The 17848-nt window shown below is 43.0% G+C and overlaps 1 protein-coding gene across 12 annotated transcripts in view; it reads left to right on the top strand.

Moving 5' to 3' along the window:
- Positions 1-17848, top strand: part of TDRD3 (tudor domain containing 3) — a 220080-nt gene that overhangs the window by 88098 nt on the left and 114134 nt on the right. For 10 of the 12 annotated variants that reach the window (XR_012900634.2, XR_012900626.2, XR_012900629.2 and 7 more), the window contains one exon: positions 5036-5101. Coding sequence is in view for 2 of the 12 variants with exons in the window: in XM_075918923.2 (XP_075775038.1) it covers positions 5036-5101 (66 nt within the window). In the remaining 10 variants the exon portion in view is untranslated. The remainder of the gene's footprint in view (positions 1-5035; positions 5102-17848) is intronic. The other 2 variants (XR_012900632.2, XR_012900633.2) reach the window with 1 other exon arrangement.

The following is a 17848-nucleotide window of genomic DNA, read 5'->3' as shown; positions in this document are numbered from 1 at the left end:
TGTTACTTTCACTCTCACCAACTACAGCTACTATTGCTTTCTGTAGTGAGAAGGATGAAGATGAAGCCTCCTGATTGTCCCAGCAACGTTCTCCAGCACCACTTTCGACTCAATTCAGACCCCCGGCTCTGGGCTCATCAGCATTTCCAGGGCTGTATCCCTCTGGCTCTGGGTCAGATGCTACCTCACTGTAATAGAGCAGAAACCATACCAGCAGGTGCAAACTTGTAAAATCACTGGCTTGGCACCCACAGTGGACCACACAATGGTCCTTCTGAACACCATGGGCATACCACCAGTCAGAGGGTATATCCAGGGGCTCCGTATTGGTCTTGATGTTCCACTGTTCCAGATGGCAAAGGGACTCTTAAGCTTGACAGTGGATATGCTGGGTATTGTGTAATTGAGTAGCCAGGTAACTGCATGAAATCTTAGCGGTTACATGTGTATTTGATAGACCCCAGGAGTGGAGCCAAAAGCAAGCGTGCTTCTAGCTCCACTCCCAGGGAATCCGCTGCCACCCCGCTCTGCTACCTCTGTATTAGCTCTTCATGGGAACCGGCTCCTGCTTCCCACCCCTGCCTCTGATAAAGAGGCAGCAAGGGTGGGGAGTGCATGTAGTTGATAGGATTAACTGATAAGCCTATGCTTATCAGTTAATCATTTACTTGACTGTACGCTGACATCCTGTATTCACGGTCCACTGTAGTCATAGTCTCTAGATAATCGCAGGAGATCACAGATATTGGGGCAGCTCCAGTGTCTGAAGCAACCCAAGGGCAACCACTTTGGCAGGTACCAACATCAGTCAGGTGCAGGAAGAGGGGGAAGATCAGACCCAAGCTGACCCCCTGCTACCATCAGCATTCTTGTCTTCATCGCTAGAGGAAGCTGTGGTAGACCCCTCCACCATGAGGTCTCTGCACATTGGTCTCAAGGCTTATCAAGAGCTCCTCCAGCTAGTAACTCGGAACACGAAGTGGATCTTGTTTGGTGCTTAGCCCTAAGAAAAATGAACATTGCCAATCTTATGTTTTTACATTCAACCTAAATGGCTAACGTCAAGAAGGTTAAATCACTGCAGAGGTAAAATTTATACTTAGACTGCAAGTTTGCCAGCTAAGGAAGTTTGTCTAAATTGCTAGTGATAGTTTAATAATAATTGATCTCCCCTTCCTTCTAAACGTAATTATGAAAGTGTTTCCAATACAGTTTAGGATGATATGCTTGTTGCACTAAACTGGCAAATATAAATTTAGGTGAGAATAATTTTTTTTTCAGAATTTAAACACATCTCCCAATATATAATATATAAATGTGTGAGAGATTTCAGACAAATGAGATGATTTAACTGTATGCTGTTTTAGATATTTGAAAAACCATCCTGTAGGTGCTGTTTTCAAAATCACACATGCACAAACTCACTGTAGCAGTCACACTCTGAGGTAAAAAGAAAAAAATGAAAGAATGTTTAGGTAGAATAATACCTCAGTTAATAAATATAGAAGAAGCTAAAGGTTAACAGTTAGGTTGTCACAAGTCTTCTGGTTTCAATCAGCTTCAGAAAACTTGTAGATCAATTGAGAGATTTTTCTGTCTCCTGTTTTCCTTCCTTATTTTCCATGACATTGATAGCAAAACACATTTGTATAAGTTAGGAAAAACAGTTTGGGCAGTATCAGACTCACAGTAGATCCCAGAATATTCTTATAAAAAAGTTTGTTGATTACTTTTTGCCATCTTGTGAAAAGGGAGACCTCCAAACAAAACATTTTTTCAATTTCTCTTTAATTTCTGTACTTTATGGCTGTTAGTGCTAATTATATTATTACATTTAAGGAACTTGGAGAAAGAATATGGTAAAAACCATAACAACACAATATAAACCTTAAATACCTATTAAAATAGTATTACACATAATTTTGTGAAGAATTTTAGCACAAGTTTAAATCTTAGTTGCCTGTGCTTAGGAAAGTCTCATATATTGTAAAATGTATGGAAGTTCAAAAGCACATATACTTTTTAATGTACATTGTATATGACTATATTGCATTACTGAAAAATGTCACAAAGTTGGCTGATTTTTTTAATAGATACTTCGAGTAAAACCGGTGAGCATCTTTCCATTCTATAAAATATGAGTTTTAATCTACCCTGAGATTTTTAACTGTTTGTTCAAGAACTCATCCTAGCTGGAAAAACTTAAAAACAATGAATAGTCTAGAACAGTGTGTGTGTGGTTTAAAAAAAAAAAAAAAAAAAAACAAGCAAAAAAAACCCCACGGCCAGGGTTTCCGTCCGGCATGGTGCGAGTGCTCACTCCGAGGGCTGTGCGGGAAGTAAGCAGCGAGTGCTCCCAAAAAAAAGGTGACAGTGCCTACTGTCACAAAAAAAGCACTGGTCTAGAAGCACCTTAAAGACTAACAAAACATGTAGATGGTATCATGAGCTTTTGTGGTTTTATTCTCGAAAGCTCATGATACCATCTACATGTTTTGTTAGTCTTTAAGGTGTTGCTAGTCTATTTTGTGGAAGAAAACATTGTCCTCACTCTGCGTTTTGTAAGCAACAAGTAGCTAGAGGCAGTTCTATTACGAGCTGCAGCAAAGGAAAAACTGGTTTGGACAGAGGGGGAAGCCCCCCCAAGGCAGATCTTCGAATAAAAGCAATTATGAAGCAGTTAATATACTGTCCATTAGATATAATAACAATAACAATTAGTTTCCTTCCCATTACAAACACCAATGGCTAACAGTTATTTAGTTCCACCCAGATGCTCCTTATCTCAAGGTCCCTGCCAGAGTCAGCATTCTATCCTTACCTCTATATGGAGGCAAGAGGCAAAGGTAGCGTCTAATAACAGATCTCGCGTTGTCAGGCCACAGACTTAGCCTGACTCTTGCTCTCTTAACAAGACCAAGATGGCTGCACAAAAATTCCCTTATTTCCTTTTCCTGCCTCCACAATTTGTTGTTGAAGTTTTTCCAGTTACAGACTAAAACTCAGCTATGCCTCTGAAGCTTTTGATCATGGTAAATGGTATGAGCTAATAGCCCCTAGTTCAGTATGCAGCTTCCTCTTATCATAACTTAAAGCAATGTAAGGGTTTGGTTATGCCAGGAAAATGGGATGTGCCTGGAATGGGACTGCTTCTCTTAAAACCATAAAGAAAAGAGACCGACTCACTAACCAGGTGAAAATGGCTGGTTGGGGTGCCCCCCCCCCATCTCCATGTGGGACCTCCCCAGCCTCAGCCTCCCTCCTCTCCATGCTCCTTTTAGGGAGAGTGGGGGGAGCTGAAGTTCCTTCCCTCTCCCCAAAGATTCGTATGGGGACATTGCTAGGTGTTCCCATTCATCAGGGAGCAACAGTTTGCTGCTTTCCTCACTCTGACTGGGGAGAGCAAGGACAGATGAGCTCTGCAGTTTGCTTTCACTCCTTGACAGAGACAGGAATGGGAAGAGTGAGAGTCCTGGTATGAATCTTCGGGGGGGGGGGAGAGGGAGTTGGCCCCTCCACCCTGCCGCCCCCCACATGCAGTCCCCTTCCCAGAGCCCCTCACCTGACTCTTGCAGCCCTCTACACTCCCACCCCCTTGCCATGAGCCCCTTCTTAGGGACCTGAGCAGTGTTGGGTAAATGTGCTAGTATCGTATGTGTAAAAGCATAAAATACTGGATTAATTTTAACTGCTGAAAACCAATAATAGTTCTGAATTAGGATGATAACCCATATAAGATACTAGTTTACCATTACTAGGGCAAAGAAGTATCCAAGTGATATTAGCAATTCCATTCTAAATTTCTGGATGAATAAGGTTTACATGAATTCATGACAGGCTATTTTCGATATCTGTAAGAAAGCATTAATAAAATAAGAAAGTGCTTTGTCTTCAACTGTGAAATTTACCTTATCCATATTTTTTTTAAGGCAGCAGAGTTATTTCAAACATTGAAATGGAGAAAAAATATGTTTTGTCCACAGCAGGACTTAGTGCATGGTAAATTAATGTGAATGTACAGCCCACTAGCTTGCTGCATACTAAGTCATTCTGTGGACCTTGCTATCACATGCAAAAAGTGTCAAAAAGCAGTACATCAAAGTGCATGACGGAATTTTTAATGCAGAGTCTGTGTGGTAACTTATGCCGTATATTCACCCTGGCCTGCTGCACACTAAATCTCTGTGTAAACAGACTCTTGGATGCCAGTCTGGGCTGCACTGTTGGTTTTCTTTATAATATATGAAGCTGTAGTAACAAGTCATGTAAGCAGTTTAGTAAGATTTGGATGAAGTTCCACTCATTTTGCATAGGACAGATTTTAGATGTGGCGTTTCCTTCTGTTATCCAAACTCAGAGTAACTGAAATGCTTATCTAAATTGTTTATACCCCCTGTTTGGAGTGCTGTGTCCAGTTGTTTCCTTGATCATATAATGTTTTTTCTTTAAATGTTGATGTCCTTGTCACACGTTTGCTTAATTGGATAATATTGATTAGCTATTTAGCTCAATCCTAAAATAAACACACATTTAAACTAAAAATATTTAATTCCTTAATATAAATAAAATATAGATTCTCGATATAATTGTGAAAATTGTCTGCAAATTTTGGGAGACTTGAAAGGCATACAGATGGAAATTGCGTTTTTAAAGAGGGTGAAGACAGGAAGAAAAAAAGATATGCTAACTTTCTAAATGACTTATATTAATGTGTTTAATGATTAAGGTTACCTAATACTTGAAAAAAATATGCAACTTAAACATTTGAACAGTTTTTGAAAAGCACTCTAAAATAGTAAATTCATAAGAATAAATATGCATTTAAAATCACCATTTTCATAAATGTGTATGTAGGGATTGCTCTTTTAGAATAAAGCACGTTTATTCAAATGTATATGTAACACATAATATGCAAGTTAAAAATATTGTGTATAATACTGGTACATTTAGAATGTTTCTTACACTTTATTTAACAAAACATATTTTGGATAATATATTTCAAATGAAATTTTGTTATTCTGTATTTTCCTTTCAGACAGATCTAAGAACCATTGGCAAGAAATTCCTCCCCAGTGACATCAATGGTGGAAAAGTGGAAAAGGTACCCAAATATGAGTTACTAATTTTTCTTCATTTTGACTTCTTGATAATAGCTATATGTTTCATTCTGTTTGTGTAATCTGGTTCACATTAATTTATATACATATTATGCAGATATTTAGATATTTGTTTTTTTCAATGTATACCTCTATTTCACAAGTTTTAGAAATTTGGAAAGGTGTAAGCTTAGAGATGAAAAGCCAATAAAACAATTAAAATTATATTATTTAACCGATTAACTATGAAAGGCTGGTGCAGACCAGCTGGGGTCCTGCCAAAGCTACACTCCCACTGCTTGTGTGGGATAGGAATCCCACCTGCTGGATGAGGCGGGAGCTGCTCCAAGTAGGGGCCACTGCAACTGAAGTCCCGGCCTGGCCAGCCTACCACATTGCGGCTGGGTGCCTTCTCCAGCTGGGCTCGCCGTGGTTGGGGGCCTACTTGACAGGCCTGCCATGTGCAGAGGGGCTGTTCCAAACCTTCCTGCCACGTGTGGGGTCCAGCCAGCGGAGCGTGCTGCGCCATCCGCAGGAGACTGCTGCAGCCCACCGTAGCTGAGGTCCTGCTGGCTGGGCCCGCCCCATTGCGGGTTGTGAGCTTTTTCTGGTCAGGCTGGTTAACTGGTCACTGGGTAAGCATGAGTTACCTGTTGAACTTTTACATCCCTAGTAAGTCATTTTTGTCTGTTTGAGTACAGCCTCTATAGTCAATGGGAATATGATAAATGTATACAACTTGTTTTTCTGTCCCCTTAATTCTCATACTTACTTTAACTCCCCCTTTTTAATAACTAGTGGTAGCTTTCAATTCAAAATGTTATGGGAAGGTTTGTGAAATTATTTTTCATTAGCCACTTAGTTGGTGAACTGAGCAAATACAGATTTATTTTCTGTAAAATTTCAGAAAGGAGACATGGCTTCCCATTATGTAGATATGATCATGCATTGATGCTTTGCTATCTGTCTCAAACCATGACAAATGTAGTATTAGTATTAATGAAAAAAAAAAAACCAGTAACAGAAGAAACTCTGATAATAAACACTCATTTGAGATGTTTTGTAGATATGAGTTTTGAACCAAATGTTGCTTTGTGTTCAGGTAGCTATTAACTGTTTAAATAAACAACATTTCTATGACATAGAGTTTCTGTTTTTATTTAACTCATCAAAACTGTTTTCTAAACATTTTAGAAACTTTTAAGTTTGTGTTTTATCATGTGTTGCTGGTAGATTGATTTTTTTTTTCTTTAGCCACTGACGTTTCTAAAAAATATGCTGTGTAGGTTTAATGTTTTCAGTTCCCATCATGAGTGTTCTTTTTCCATTTTGTTTTTCATTTGAATTTTTTTATTTATTTCCCTGTCTGTTTTGTTTTTTCTTTATTTCATATTTGTTTCCCTTTCCGGGTTTTTTTGAAAAAAAAATCAAGTTGATAGCTTTTGTTGTACTGAAAAAATTAGTGTGTAAAGAAATAAAACAAACACTTCAGTCTTCCTCTACCACAGCATAATATCCACCAGGCCCTGTTGGCAAACAAATACAATTTGGAGAACTGGTTTAATTTCTGCAATAATTTGTTGTAATTTTCTGACGTCTTATAGATTACTGGAGGGTAGCTGTTCGTTAGTTTTCAAATGAGCACTGGGAATAGACCAGATAATTGTACATGTCATCTACTTCAGAGCTTTACCTACAAAGAAAATGCTTGCTGAAATTTGTTACCATGATCTTGTTAGTTCAAAATGTGAAGGCCATTTTCTCTCAGAAATATCTTTGCATACTGAAAATTTGGTCATTTATCTAGTTGTCCTAGTCACCACTGAATTCCGTTTCTGCTACTGTCTCAGAAGAGGTTTGAGAATGCCACTCTGTCATGTGTTTTCCCAAGACTGTGTTTCACAAAGGGCTCTGTGTTTGGATACCATGGTGATAGGTGCTTTAGAAGTAAGGGAGATAGTAATGGCCAGCTGCTACAGCAAGCAATTGCCAAAAAATACAACTGCACTTTGCAGGATTGCATGCAGAAAGAAAAACACAGTGAATTGTGCTTTAAAGCCACTGCTTAGGATGTGAAAAAAGAGTTCAGTGCCCTTGGTTTAAATTTCAGAAATCATCTTATAAATCCTTCAGGCATAATCTAATGTATGTTGCTACATCATATGTATTTGAGGACTGTGATTCAGGCTCTGGGCTTTGGGTGACCACTGCGGTGGCTTTGCAGGTTCTGCACGGGTGCTAGGAGTTATCAGAAGCTGAAGTAGGTAGCCTTTGTCTGCTGCAGTGATCCTCTGGGAGATTTTGCTGCAGCTAGCAGGAGGATGCCATTTCACATTTCCGTGGGAAGGGCATGTTTTCTGAGGGGTCCAGAAATTTGTTCCAGCCACCCCTCTGCCCTGTCAGATGCATGGCAGGGCCAGTTTTGAGTGGCATTGTAATGATGTGCATTTGGTCAAGTTGCCAACCAACAGCACTTTACAAAGTGAAGTGTAGGAGCTGTCCTCACTCTTAGGATCCAGGTTCAGGAGCAATACTCTGGACTGCTCTGGCAGCGCAGCACCCGATTTGGAAAAAAAGGATAAAAGGTGTCCTGTTCTGATTTATTTTGAGAGGGGCAACTTTTTATTTAAATAAAGGATATCCTTTATAATATGGGACTGTTGGTAATTGTTGGTATAAACACAGAGTCATGCCCTGGCCGAAGCAGTAACTAGGGAAGATCCTCCTCATGATTAAGCTCCCCCTACAACATATCCTACTTCTGTCTGGTAACAGTAGGGAGCTCTATAACCACTCCATAATTTCTTTCCTAAAAAGGCAATGTGAAAGTATGCAAAAGATTATAGAAAAACTATATGATCTTGAACAAGGGTGGGTAAAATATGGCTCACAGGCCAGATCTGGTCAGCTAAACATTTAGATCCAGCCCACTGTGATCTTCTTGGCTGCTAATGTCCTCGCAGCCCAGTGAATCACTAGACAGACTGTTTGCCTGCCATGGCCCCACACACTGCTCAAAGTGTCCGGTGGCTGGGCACGTGTGTCTCTTCATGCATGCCTTTTGTTGGGAGGGACAGCTGAACTCCACTTGCTGCCCCTGCCCAGAGCAGCATTCTCACAGCTCTTATTGGCTGGAAACAGGCCAATGGAAACTTGGGATGTAATAGTTAGTCAATTAAATGATGAACTGATAAGCATCGCAATTTCTCCCCTCCTGCTGCTCTGCACATACATTTTTTAGTGGGCTGGCCGACAAACTGGCTCAGTTCTGGCTTGAGCCAGGTCCTGGCAACTTCCCTTGCTGCAACTCTGCATTAGAAACACTTTAAGAGCCGATGTGACGGCAGGTTGGTTCGGTCCTGGTTCAAGCCATATCCCAGAAACTACCCCCAGCTCTTAAAGTGTTTCCACTGCAGAGCTGCAGCAGGGGTAGTTGCCGGGACCTTGCTCAAACTGGGATTGAGTGTTTGCAGTGCTAACCCTTATTGTTCAATTGTGTAGTGGACAAAATATTACACGCTTTTTAACATCCCAACTGGGAACTGCGCGGGGAATGCTTTCAGGCATGGCCAGTGCAAGAAAACTCACTGGCTCCTTCCCCCGAGAGTTATGCAGACATGCTTCCTCCAGCATCTGGCCACTTTGACAAGCGTGTGGGGCTGTGGCAGGCAGGCAGCCTGCTTGAGTGTACTATAGGGCCATTGGCCAGGAGCCACTTACAATAAGAACTTCCTGGCCAGAGCCTACAATTGACATCTCTTCCTACACCCCAACCCTCTGCCCTAAGTCACAAACTCCTCCTGCACTCAAACTCCCTCCCAAGCCCTGAACTTCAGTTACCTGCCCCCAGAGCTCCTTCCTGCACCCAAACTCCATCCCAGACCCCTAGTATATTCATTAATATAGTAGAAAAGCGTGGCCTACGACTAGTTCCCAAATTCTTGGAGTGTCCCACCTGTGAAAAATATTTCCCACCCTGATCTTGACCAACCCTTATTTCTAGAATTTTGACTTACTGCCTCATCAATGGAATTAATTAATAAAAGCACGTTTCCGTGGGAAGAAATATCATGGCCTAGTTATGAGCAATAGGGGAGACAAAGAATATATTACTCTCCCTTGTAAAATTGTTTCTGCTGTCATGCAGTATATGAGCTGCATAATGTGCATTGCCTTCTTAGAATCATTTGAAACACCTTAATGGGTGGGGAACACATGCACATTGTCTGTAGATCCTGATGTTCCAAATGACATTTATTAAAGGTCTCATGCACCTAACATCAGTTCTTCTTTTTCCATAAGTGTAAATTATATTTGAGCCATCTTCTTGGTTTTGCTAGTTTTAAATATTTTGCACTAGTGTTTAATATAGCTTTTAAAAAACAGAAAATCTGTTTTAGCTTAGGTTTTAGTGAAACTGGATTAATGACAAATAAAAAGAAGTAATCGGGTGTTAACTGCTGTTCTTCATGTAGGAGAATGTACAGACTAGTTTGCTTACATAAAATGCCTAGGGGAAAAAACCTTTCGACTGAAATGGTGATCTGCCTCTGCAGCCTTATGGTAAGAAGTTTTGATCCAGCAGACTTCTTTTTCAGGTTAGTTCTTAGTCTCCTGGGATCCAAACCACTCCTGCTAATTGGTCTCCTTCCTGCTCAAGGGTATGACATGAGAGATGAAAAAAGAGGGAAGGTGCCAGAGACACACATTGAACATTACTGATAACAGGGTCTCATGCTCTGATATGTTGAATAAGAGGAGAAAAGTCTGAAAAACGGGCTCACACAGTTAAAGATGTGACCACTAGAATTTCTTTAACATACAGCAGATTCCTTAGGTGAGGCTAGAGTGTCTGAAATCTGGGGAGTTTTTTTGTGAAGTTTTGATTGTGATCAACTCATTTTAGTTTTTGTGGCAAACTTGATTTAAGCCATGTTAGCGCTTAGATTTTTTTCCGTGATAGTACCTTATAGCCTTTTCCAAAGAGGCTATTGGGATTGATCCTGCTTTTGGTAGGAGGTCAGATTTGATGACCTCCTGAGGTCTCTTCCAACCCTATGATTGTATAAAAGAGAGGTAAATGATCCTTCAGCCTCCGAGGTAATGATATAATAAATGCCGGGGAGAACTTCCTGTCCAGATATCGCTTTGGTTCTCAGTTACAGACCAAGAGCAATAGATACTATCTCAATAACTTTATTTTCTAAACTGAGCAATATTTGAGTCATTAAAATAATTTGATATGCAGCAGATCTGACAACTTTTTCCATCTTTTTAACATTTAATACTTTTAAGGGACATGCCATAAAATATACAAACATTGCAAAAGCACATGCAAGCATATGAAAATAGAACATTTTATAAGTAAGCCAGGTTGCAATGATTTCAGCAGCACAGTACGAGCTGCTTAGGATTCTCGCAAAGCTATAAGCAGTCATTTGTGACTCTGAGATACCTGATAAAAAAAATCAGAAAGTACATTTAAAGTTATTTATAGGTGGATTTCTACTTTTACCTTCTCTTAAAATTTAACACATGATTTAAAGTTTCTAGATTATTTTGCAAAGTATATTTGGATTAGCTGTAACTGTCTGAATACTAAACACATGCATTTCTAATTTCATGTAATCTTCCTTGGGAAACCACTTTTTTTTTTAGGGTAAAATCACTGTCAGTAACCAGATATAAAGATTTGTGATTTAAGTTTTAAGAATTACAATTAAGATACCTGGAAAGAAAACACAGAATCCATACAAAATACTTTGTGACAGGCAAAAGTTGTGAAGCACAACATGGGGTATTCAAATATCACCATTGGTACACAGGTTCATTATATTCCTATGCATTAAGACACATTTTATTTTCTGTGTAGCTTTTGCATAGTTCCTAAATTCTGTATTATCATCCTCAGCCACCAGATGGCTATGTTAGCTTAAAATTAACAATCCTTGCCTCTTTTCCTCAAATATATATATACCATGCATAAACAAGAAGCATCTTGTATTAAATACAAATAAGACTAGGTTTCCTACTATTTCTGTAGTAATTTGTCAGCCACATTCATCATTGTGTACTTTTCTTTCTTTCTTCAGCTTTTACTGGTTTTTTTTTGACTGTCATATACATAATCAATTAAGTAATATGGGATGATCTAACTTTTTCTTAATGTGAACCATGTGTTAAAAATATCACATTGTGGAACTTTTCCTTTCTCATTCACTATCCCACTTGTGACACTTGTGTAGCATCTGAGACCTACAATAATTGCTTACATAAGAATGTATTGTTAGGTAAGTAGTTATTTTATCTTGAATGCATTTGTACTCAACTGATACTGCTCTCATCAAAGTCTATAGTGGCTTCTTAGCTAAATGTCAGAACTAGTACTCCATCCTCATTCTACTTCATCTGTTAGTAACCTTAGACATAGTAGTCCATGCTCCTCTTTAAATGTTATCTTATGTTGTCTTCCCCAAATGGCTTTTCTTGGTTCTCTTCCTACCTCTCTAGTCATCTCTCCAGTGTCACTTTTGAAAGATACTTCTCATCCACCCTTCAGCTTTCTGTGGATGTTTTACAGAGCTCTGTCCTTAGCCCCCTTCTTGTCTTCTACACCTTATTTCTGAGTAAGCTCATTGCAAACATAAATTGAAGTACTATATGTATGCTGACAACTCATGGATGTACTTCTGTGCTCCATATGGGTCTCTTTCTATCCAAACTAAATATTCTTCTGGTCTCTGTGATATCTCATGGATATCTACGTAAGAACAACCATAGTGGGCCAGACCAAAGGTCCATCTAGCCCAGTATCCTGTCTTCCGACAGTGGTCAATGCCAGATGCCCCAAAGGAAGTGAACAGAAATAGGTTATCATCAAATAATCCATCTCCTGTCATCCAAAGTCCTGGTTTTTATAACATCTTGTGACAAGAAGTTCCAATTAGCTGTTAGCTCAAGCTTAGCATGACTGAAAGAGAGCCCTTAATGCACTCTCCCCATCACTACAGCCATCCATGCTATCTTCTGTCTCTGTGGACAAGGCAGTCATCATGCCTTTCATTCAGTCTGTAACCCTGGTGCAGGGCTGTCCTGGGGTTGGCCTGTGACAACCCCCCTCACTATTCCAGGTGCTGGGCTCAGGACAACTCCGCCCCTTCTCCACCACTTTCCCCTGCATCACCCCCTTGTCCAGAGCCCCATCCTCTGAGCAACACAAGTTGGGGGATTACTAGAGGTCCTGGCGTGGGTGGCAGCAGGGTCCACCCCGCCACACTCAGCGTGGCAACAGGAGCCAGAGTGACCCAACAGTCTTCTCCATTCTGCTGCCCTCTCTCAGCTCACTGCGCTCCACTTCTTCATGGTGGCAGGAAGCAAAGCACCTTGAGGGCTGGGATACTCTGCCTGGGATACTCTAGGGGATGGGTATCTACCTGCTACTGTATCATGATGAAGCAGAGTTTGGCCGGTTGGGATAGAGTGGCGAGGTGGAACAGAGCAGGCTGCTGTGTTGCTCCTGCTGCTGTCACTGTGGTGATGGGGGGCAGCCCCTGCTGCCATCCCACACCAGGTCTCCTGATAATCCCCTGGGCTGCCATAGGGCCCATCCATAGGACAGTTGAAGCAGCCACTGTGGAGCCTCCTAAAACATGGCACCTGGGGTGACCGCCCTGAACTGTCCTATGTATGGGATGGCTCTGCGTGGGTGTTATCTTCAACATAAATTTCCTTCTGGGTCTTCACGTCCCGGATATGTTCAAACGTTGCAGATTCTTTCTGCATAAATGAACATAATATCTTTAAGATACGTCCTTTCCTACAGATCCACTAAAGAAAGCTCAGTCTTGTCTGAGGTCTCATCTCATGTCTTGATTAATGCAATCTCTTTTTCTCTGACTTTTAGAAAAACGGTTTTACCCAACTCATATCTATGCAGAATATTGCTGCAAAGATGATTTGCTAGTCTGTTGCATTGACTATGCCAGTCCTCTTTTTGATTGTCCACTGGCTCCCTCTTTTCTATTGTATTGAAAGTAAGCTACTTGTTGTATTTTCAAGGTCCTTTGTGGCTTATCCTCATCCTACTAATTGCCTTTCATTCTGCATCAAAAGGTTGGCTTTTGTCTCTGATCTGCCCATGGCATTAAGTTTGAACACTCACTGTTACATAGTCAAACAAACCTTTTCCTATGTTTCCCCTCATGCTTAGGAGATGCTCTTTCTAAACTTCCACAAAGCCACTTGATTACTCTTGAAAAATCTCTCATTTGCCATGGTATCTGCAAAAAAAAGAAGAAAAAAAAAGACAATGTTTAGTTTGTTGGTGTGCTGAGACTATCTTGCTGACCATTATTATATCATTGTTTCCTCATATTCCTTTGTATTTGTCTATCCATATGTTGTCTTGTTTTATACATAGATTTTAAGATGTTTGGGGCAGGATCTATCTTTTTGTGTTGTTTGTACATTGCGTAGCTCACTGGGATTCTGATTCATGTCTAGGATTCCTAGGTGCTATTATACTACTACTAATTAATACCTTAAATGTGGTGGCTGTTTTAGGGTGAAAGTCTCATTTTTCTTCTCATTTAATCTCTAATCTGATTTCATCTGTTCTTTTCTCCTCAGCCTATGTTGCTTACTCCTTGGCTCCCCAGAACATTTATTACCTGCCAATGACTTCTGCCTCCACACCCACAGGGAGGCAGAAGCTTCTAATGACAGTTTGCTTGTAAGTCTTTAAGAAAACCCTACATGACACTGGGTACAAGAAGCAGCCAAACCAATTTAACATACAAACTCTGTGGTCCACCAGAAAGTACGCTATTGACCGAATTGGGAACAGATTAAATTATGCATATTAGGCATTTAGGAATGACGTACAACATCAGTTTTGGAAACAATTGTGTATATTTTTGCCTATTATACACCCTATTACATAAGATGAATGATTAAAGATAGGCATTGCTAATAGTTTATAAGAACATCCTTTCATGCCTTAGGGTCCACAGGCATCAGATTGTGAAATAAAATAATTAAAATAGGCTCTTCTGTCTAAATTACTAATTTGCAATGTTTTTTGTACATTTTGTATCTTCCCTCCTTGGCCAGAATTGTAGCATTTATTACTTATATTCTGCTTCTGCTCAGAAGGAGAGCACTATCTTTGGTCTGCTGGTATTCAGTATACATTATAATACGGTCAGCCCCATGTGCCTGAGAAAGATGTGAAACACCTGCCTCCAAAACCGGTTTTTGACTGTATAATGAGAGTACTTGTGGTTTACCTAGAGCCATGCTCTTCTAGTTTATTAACCTTCCAGACATGCTGGTAGGTCCATTTGTTTGCTGTGGATGTGAGGGAGATTTTTCTAGAAATCGATCAATATCTACAAAATGTTTTCATTTGTTTATATGTGCTAATTTAGTGAAGAAGATCAATGCATTTGTCTATTTATTGATTGAATTGTTAAACTTAAGGAATACTCAGAACAAAGAATAAGCACTCTTTAATATTGAATGAGTGTATAAATCAAAACAAAAGTACATTGAACAATATTTAGCATAACTTTTCAACTCTGAGTTATTGTATGATAATGTTTTAATTTATTTACATGGTACATTTAAAAAGGGATACTTTTATATTGTTGGATACTGAGTAATTGTATTTTAAAAAAAAGACTAAAGAGAATTAGTTTAAAGTAGAAGTGGGCAATAATTTTTGATGATTCATTACTCCAAGATTTTGGTAAGTGGACATGGGCTGCACTTTTCTATGGCGAAGGTGCTGGGTCTGTGGCTTTAGGCCCGTAAAGGACCCTGGGAATCTGGACTTGCATTCCATGGCTTCAGCTGTGTGGCCCCCAGCTCCGTTGAAAGGGCTCTCATACCTCCGTTAGAGAAAAGTACGGTTACTTACCTGTAACTGTTGTTCTTCGAGATGTGTTGCTCATGTCCATTCGAAGTAGGTGTGCGCACCGCGTCTTCCGGAGCGTTTTCCCTAGCGGTACCCGTAGCGCTGGCAGGGCGCCCTCTGGAGTGGCGCCGCTATGGCGGGGCATAAGTACCCCTGCCGGCGCTGCCCCACCTCAGTTCCTTCCTACCGCAGCGACAGTCGTTGGAGCGTCTCCATATCTCCCAGCCTACTTAGTTAGTTAATGATTCCCGTTCTCACATTCATTGTAAATAGTTCTCACAGTTAGATAGTTAGGTTAGTTGCTTTGTTCCTTCCCCCTTGGGGGTAAAGAATTCCAGGGTCGCAAGGCTTTAAGACGTGCGAGGACTGCGGGAACTTTATGCCCAGGGGCGACCCTCACGACAGCTGTCTTAAGTGCCTGGGTGAGGCTCATCTGGCTATTGCCTGTAAAATCTGCAAGTCCTTTAAGCCCCGTACCAGAAAAGAAAGGGTTTCCCGCCTGAAACATCTCCTCATGGAGACAGCGCTTCAGCCGGTGCCGCCGGAACAGCCTGCGGTGCGCAGCGCACCGGCCTCGACGCGGGACGCCCCTCACCGGCACTGCGCATCGGTGTCGACGTCCCGGCACCGATTGTACTCTCCTCCAACTAAAAGAGTGAAGAAGTCCCGGGGAAGGTCTCCGTCGAAGAAGACCACGTCGGTGGGGCACCGCACCATGGGCTCTCCGGTGCGCATATCGTCCCCTCCACACCGTCAGCGCCGAGGAGGTCTTGGTAGTCCTGGCCGCTTACCTCCGCACCAACCGTCCACACCGGATATGTTCGAGGTGGCGCAGGACCTTATTAGCCTCACAACCTCCCCGCCATCCTCGGTGGACTCGGAAGGGTCGAGGTTACCATCCTCGGAGGCTCAGCTCACTACAGCTTCGCCCCAGCATGGCCCAGGTCGGCATGCTAAAGTGGCTTACGCGTCGGGACCATCCCGTGTGGAATCAGTACCGATCGCTACCTCGGCTTCCCTATCGTCGCTGAGCCATCATTCCCAGGGAGCTTCCAGCCATACGCGGCCTGAGCCGCAGCTGAGCTCCTTGCCAGCTCCCCGCATGGCGGTACCGGTTCCGTATCTGAGTAGCCGTGTGGCATCCACTCAGACAGCTCTCTTCCATGGAGGTCGTCCAGGGGCCGGCGTCTGTCTCCGTGCCCTCACCCGCACTGGCATCGACCCAGTGGTCTTGCCAGGCACTGGGCCTGGGTACCCCGGTCCCACAACCGCCGGACACAACTCAACCGGCACCGGGCTTGAGCACCCCGGTGCCGCAACCTTGGGCACCGTTTCAACCGGCACCGAGCCTCAGCACCTCGGTGCCACAGTCGCTGACAACTCATCCGGCTCCTGACCTGGGCACCCCGGTACCACAACTGGGTGCCGTTGAACAGTCGGCACCGGGCCTGGGTCCCCTGGTGCCGCAAGCGTCAGTGGGCCTTCCGGCACATGCCATGGGTCCTCCGGCCCCACAGATAGCGCGGCCACGACGTACTCATGCGGGCAAGCCAGAGTCAATGGTGAAGTTTGCCCCGCTCTCTGCATCGGCTCCACCCTGGCCGGAGTCCGATTATTCCTCGGACTCGGATGCTTCCTCCGTTCGGACTCGTCGAGGGCATCCTCGACCCACAGATCGAGGTCCAGACATAGGAAGGACCACACTCAACAAACGTGGTCTCCACACCCGCAGTGGCCTTTCTGGATCTCCTGGGCCTACCACCAATGGCAGGGTCAGCTGCCTCCTTCTTTGGGGTCGGGGATGTCAGGACACGGTTCCCGTCCGTCTGCGTGCCTGTCTCGAGCCCCTGCCTCCCCCCTCCGGGCACCCCAACCCGACCCGACCCTCCGGCATCGCAACCGTCGGCTCCGGAGGTGGACCCATTGGGAGCACAAGCACAAAACTGTCCTTGTGCCGCTGCAGGAGTCTTCCTCGTCGTCGTCGTCGTCCCCGGACGAGGCTCTAGCTGACCCCGCACCGAGCCTGCCATCTGTGGATGCCCGCGCACACCAATACCACCTCCGCCGCATGGCGGCTAACTTGGCCGTGCCGGTGGAACCTGTTATTGAGGACACAGATCCAATGGTGGACATCCTCACGGACGACGCGCGTGCGCGATTAGCCTTACCGCTCAACAAAACGGTATCAAAGATTACCAACGCCCTGTGGCAAACGCCGGCAACCTTGACCCCTACATTAAAAGGGGTCGAGGCGTTATTACGTCCCAAACTCAGGGCATCGAAGAAGCATAAACGCCAACGACCCCACAGATCCTGCGGCACCGGCTGTAGCATCAGCCTTGACTGCTATTGGACCACATCTCTTCACTACTAGTGAGGAGCTACAAGTCACCTCGGCACTGACAACTCCGCTATTCGATACCAAAGTTACACTGACCTCAGGTAGATTCAGCCACTCCACTCCTGGAGGTTTGGTACTTCCGCTCTCTAGTGACAAAGATGAAGAGCCTATAGTGGGTACACACAGCCAGGAATTCCTCTCCCGCGCAATCCCGACTACCTCCACAATGCAATCACCACAATGCCTACTAATTGACCCTATTCGGACCCTTGGGCGTTATATACAGCACAGCAACAACAGCAGCCTCAGCCGCCTCAGCCTCAACCGTTGCCCTCCTTCACAACACAAGCTCCATCTCTATGCTCTTTGAACAGGTCAGTGGTGCAGGAAAAGGAAGAGGATTTTGCTTCAAGCAATGAGATCTCCACTTTCTCACCACCTCCCACCTGCACCATTCCGTATGACAAAGAGTGGAAATGCTTAGACTTAGTGGGC

The sequence above is a fragment of the Pelodiscus sinensis genome, chromosome 1 (genome assembly GCF_052426305.1).
Source record: "Pelodiscus sinensis isolate ZL-2025 chromosome 1, ASM5242630v1, whole genome shotgun sequence".
Lineage (NCBI taxonomy): Eukaryota > Metazoa > Chordata > Testudines > Trionychidae > Pelodiscus > Pelodiscus sinensis.
This window is presented reverse-complemented; position numbering and strand designations above follow the sequence as displayed.